Source organism: Gekko japonicus, unplaced genomic scaffold (assembly GCF_001447785.1).
Source record: "Gekko japonicus isolate JY-2015 unplaced genomic scaffold, Gekko_japonicus_V1.1 scaffold49, whole genome shotgun sequence".
Taxonomy (NCBI): Eukaryota; Metazoa; Chordata; class Lepidosauria; order Squamata; family Gekkonidae; genus Gekko; species Gekko japonicus.
The window spans coordinates 1,665,972-1,670,586 of record NW_015173674.1 but is presented as its reverse complement, the minus strand read 5'-3'; the positions used below and the strand labels follow the sequence as shown (position 1 = coordinate 1,670,586).

The following is a 4,615-nucleotide window of genomic DNA, read 5'->3' as shown; positions in this document are numbered from 1 at the left end:
GGCCCATTCGCGTCAAGGCCCGGATGCCGCCCCTAGCAATGAAGCCAAAAATCGAGGCCGAGCTAGATCGCTTAGTGGTCCTGGAACCAGTCGCTTCGGCACGGTGGGAGACCCTCACAGTCACCCCGCTGAAGCCCAACGGGGACGTGCGCATTTGTGCTGACTATAAATGCACGCTAAACAAGGCTCTGCAGGCACACGCTTATCTGGTGCCGGTGGTGAGCCACGTGTTGGTGTCTTTGGCGGGCCCCCAGGTTTTTGGCAAGTTGGACTTGGCACAGGCGTATCAACAACTGCCGGTTGATGCCGCCACGGCCAAAGCCCAAACGATCACAACACACAGGGGGGCGCTCAAGGTTCACCGCCTCCAGTTTGGAGTCTCGGTGGCACCAGGGATTTTTCAATCGTTTATGAATTCTCTCCTGAAAGGCATCCCCGGGGTTCAGCCGTTTCCAGACGATGTGCTGATCGCCGCGCCGGACGACTCGTCCTTCACGGACTGTCTGTGGGCCGTTCTACAACGTTTCGATGCAGCGGGGCTCAAAGTCAAGCGGGAGAAATGTCTCTTGGCGGTGCCGTGCATCAAGTTCCTGGGCTTCGTGGTTGACGCTTCGGGCATCCATCCCACCGTGGACAAGGTGACCACCATCACGCAAGGGTCGCCTCCAGGTCCAAGTCCAAACTGCAGGCCTTTTTGGGGCTCCTGAACTTCTACCACTTCTTTTTGCCCCTCAAAGCTGCAGTCGCAGAACCTCTCTATCATCTCCTGGACAAGTCAGCACCTTGGGTCTTGGGTCCGCCACAAGCAGCTGCGTTCCAGGCAGTCAAAGACCTGCTCGTCTCGAATGCACTCCTGGCGCATTTCAATGAGGCGCTCCCGGTGGTGCTGGCCTGTGATGCTTCCCCCTATGGGGTGGGAGCGGTACTGGGCTACAGGCTGCCGGATGGCTGTGAGGTCCCGTTGGCGTATTATTCCAGGACTCTGTCAGCGGCTGAATGCAATTATGTGTAGATTGATAAGGAGGCGCTGGCGATTGTGGCGGGGGTGAAAAAGTTTCACCACTTATCTGTACGGGTGGCCCTTCAGGTCCTCACGGACCACAAGCTGCTGCTGGGCCTCCTGGCCCCCAACCGCCAGACCCCCCAGATGATTTCGCCCCAGGTGCTCCACTGGTCTATTTTCCTAGTGGGGTACTCCTACGCTCTCGTCCATCGCCCTGGCAAGGCAATGGGCCACATGGACGCCCTGAGCCGCCTGCCGCTGCCGGTCTGTGACCCGGATCCAGCTCCCGCCCACCAGATCCCTCTCCTGGAGACCCTTCCAGATTGGTCGGTCCACGTTGCGGAGGTGGTTCGCGATACCTCCAAGGATAAGGTACTTTGCCGGGTCTTGGACTGGGTGGTGAGGGGGTGGCCCGCGGCCCAAGGAGACCCTGATGTAACGCCCTTTGCTTCCCGGAAGGATGAGCTGTCCGTCCACCGGGGCTGTGTCATGTGGGGTAATAGGGTGGTCATCCCAAAACCCCTACGGGAGCGGGTCCCCACCGCCCTTCACGAAACGCACCCCGGGGTGGTGCGCATGAAAGCCTTGGCCTGGAGCTACGTCTGGTGGCCGGGGTTTGACCGGGACATAGAGGATGTGGTGAAGCGGTGCAACCCCTGCCAAGCATCCTGGTCCAAGCCTCCCCAAGCCCCAAAACAGGCCTGGGAATCTTCCCACCGCCTCTGGTCCCGGTTACACTTGGATTTTGCGGGACCGTTCCAGGGGCAACTCTTCTTTATCCTGGTGGATTCCTTCAGCAGGTGGCTGGAGGTAGTCCCTGTGCCCTCCACCTACTCGAAGGCAGCCATCCGGGCGATGTGGCGGATCTTCAGCGGCCAGGGAATCCCCGACACGCTGGTCACGGACAACGGGACGGCGTTCACGTCAGCAGAGTTCCAGGACTTCACGAGCTACTACGGGATCCGCCACGTCCGGGCTGCCCCATTCCGCCCTGCCACCAACGGCCAGGCCGAGCGCATGGTCAGAACCACAAAGGATGCTCTCCGCCGCTTGGACTCCCCGGATTGGGATTATAAACTGGCAGCTTTCCTTTTTGGCCAGTGAACGATGCCCCACACCACTACGGGGCGCAGTCCGGCAGAGCTACTTCTGGGCCGCTGCCTGGCAACCTGGTTGGATCGTCTGCACCCCGACCAGACATCGACAGAGGCACTGGGCACGGACACGCATGAGGCAGCCAGGGGTTTCTTCCTGGAAGATCCCATGTATGCACGGAACTACCCCCGGGGGCCCACCTGAATCCTAGCACGAGTCATACGAGTTAAGGGCCCCAGATCGTATGAGGTCTCTTGTGAGGACGGCCAAGTACTACACCGGCATATCGACCAGCTACGCTGCCGGACGATGCCATTGGACCCCGAGGACTTGGACATGTCCGAGGTTCCGGAGACCTCACCCCAGGCCCAACTCCCGGTGGCCAACCCCCGGCCTCTACCCTTGGTTGAACTCAAGACATCTCTTCCGGAGGGGCCGTGGACGCCGCCCCCGCCTCCTCTCCCGGCCAGCTCGCCTCCAAGGGCTCCTGGGGGTAGAAGTCGCAGCGCACCAGGAAGTTACCAGCCCACCTGAAGGACTTTGTCTGTGGGTGCATTGTGGACCAAGGGGGGAGGGGTGTAATGTATCCAGTTCAGACAAGTCCAGAGAAGTCCAGAGACAAACCTCGAGCTTCGCTCCAAGAGACAATAGATTGCGGATCCTAGCCCGCTCCAATCAGGGGGCTAGGTTCCCAGCGAGAGCCTATGGGACTCTTGGCCACTGTAAATAACCTATAAGGAAGTAGGGGTGTGTTTTGGGTGGCGGTCTCGGGGTATATAAGCCGGCCTGCGAGCCGGCCAGAGTCATCTTGTTCGTGATCAAATAAAGTAAGCTTTGCTGAAATCACTCTCCGTCCTACTTTTCACATGCATAGTCTCAGGGAGCACATGTGCTTTGGAATCTCACCGCCAGTGGGGAAAGCTGGGCAAGCAGGGAAAATACATTCCCGGAGAGCTGGAGAACCGGTGGTGATGGTGTTGTTGTTTATGTCCTTAAGCAGCATGTCCAAGACTACTGCCGCTCGTTTCCCAAAGTTTGGAGCGAGTTCGGGGGGGGGGCTCCTTGGTTTGGAAAGGACGCCACCTGTCAATGTGGACGCCAAAGACTTGTCGCGAAAGTGGGCCACCCCAGGGCCCCATATACACAACTGAGCAAACAAGAGAAGTTTAAGGGATCTCGTGGAGCGGAAAACGTACCTCCACCGTCGCCAGTCCGCTTGTCAAGGAAGTCCCACCGGCCGATGCAGGTCAGGAATCGGGCAGCACGAAGGCGAGCTTCGGGTTACTCAGCGCCGAGCGAAGAAAATCCAACTCCGGGCTGTAAGAGCCGGGTCCGCCCCGCCACGTTTTCCGCCCGCCCCGCCCGGCTTCTCCGTGTTCGTGCCGAGGTCCGTAGGGCGTCGCAAACTCCCTGCCGCCCCCCTGTGGGCTTGCTGCGGCCGTCGCCTGCCTCCCTGGCGGGGCCCCTCGTCCAGTCCCCCTCGCTCCTGGGCTCCTGGGCGTGCGGGACACCTTGGCAGTGTGGAAGGAGGCTGGGCAGGGGCAGGAGGCCAGCGGCTCGCTAAGCAACGGCGGCAGCAGCAGCAGCGGGAGCGACGGCGGTGCCCGGAGTGCGAGGCAGGCAGGCAGGCAGGCAGGCAAGCAGCCAGCGAGCGACGGATCGGGAGCCATGAGAACTCCGCAGCAGCCGCTTTGACCCGGCGGTGCCTCGGTCCCCAATTTGCGGCGCGAGGAGGGAGGTGGTGGCGCTGGGCAGCCTGGCCCTGGCCCCGGAGGCGGGGCGGGGGCAGGAGGCCAGCGGCTCGCTAAGCAACGGCGGCAGCAGCAGCGGGAGCGGCGGCGGTGCCCGGAGTGCGAGGCAGGCAGGCAGGCAGCCAGCGAGCGACGGATCGGGAGCCATGAGAACTCCGCAGCAGCCGCTTTGACCCGGCGGTGCCTCGGTCCCCAATTTGCGGCGCGAGGAGGGAGGTGGTGGCGCTGGGCAGCCTGGCCCTGGCCCCGGAGGGCTCCAGCGGCGGAGACGACCCGGTCTCTCCCTTTGCCTCGGAGGAGTGACGAGGAGCGCCGTTCTTCCGAAGCGTGGCTGGGAGCGCAGCCGGGGACCGGGAGCTGGGAAAGTCTTGGGGGCTTCGGGGGCCGAAGCTGGACCTGTGGCGGAGTTGCCCAGGAGAGGAGAAGCGAAGGCGGGGGAGACGCGGCGGCGGCGGCGGCATCCTTCTGCCGAGCGCGATGCTTTCCACCCGGAGCCGGGGAGTTTCTGCCCGCGGCGTGCTCGTCCTGCTTCTGGTGGGCATCGGCAACCTGAGGCTTTGCCGGGCAGGTAAGCAGAGCGGCGCGGCTCGGGAGAGAAGGCGGTCTTGGCCCGAAGGCGGCCCCTTCTGCGGGATCGCGGCTTTGGCTGGGGCGAGGGCGGGGGGGGGTCCCTTCTCTCTTCCTCCCCCTCCTCCTCCATCAGGAAAGTTTCCCCGGACTTTCGGAGTCTCTCCTCCTCCCCCCCCTCCGTCCCCCCTCCTGCCTC

General features: G+C 62.6%; 1 protein-coding gene across 1 annotated transcript in view; it reads left to right on the top strand.

Annotated features, from left to right (window-relative positions):
- The first annotated feature begins 4,326 nt into the window (after positions 1–4,326).
- Positions 4,327–4,615, top strand: part of UNC5B (unc-5 netrin receptor B) — a 245,701-nt gene continuing 245,412 nt past the window's right edge. The window contains exon 1 of the mRNA XM_015422893.1: positions 4,327–4,417. Within this exon, the coding sequence (XP_015278379.1) occupies positions 4,327–4,417 (91 nt within the window). The remainder of the gene's footprint in view (positions 4,418–4,615) is intronic.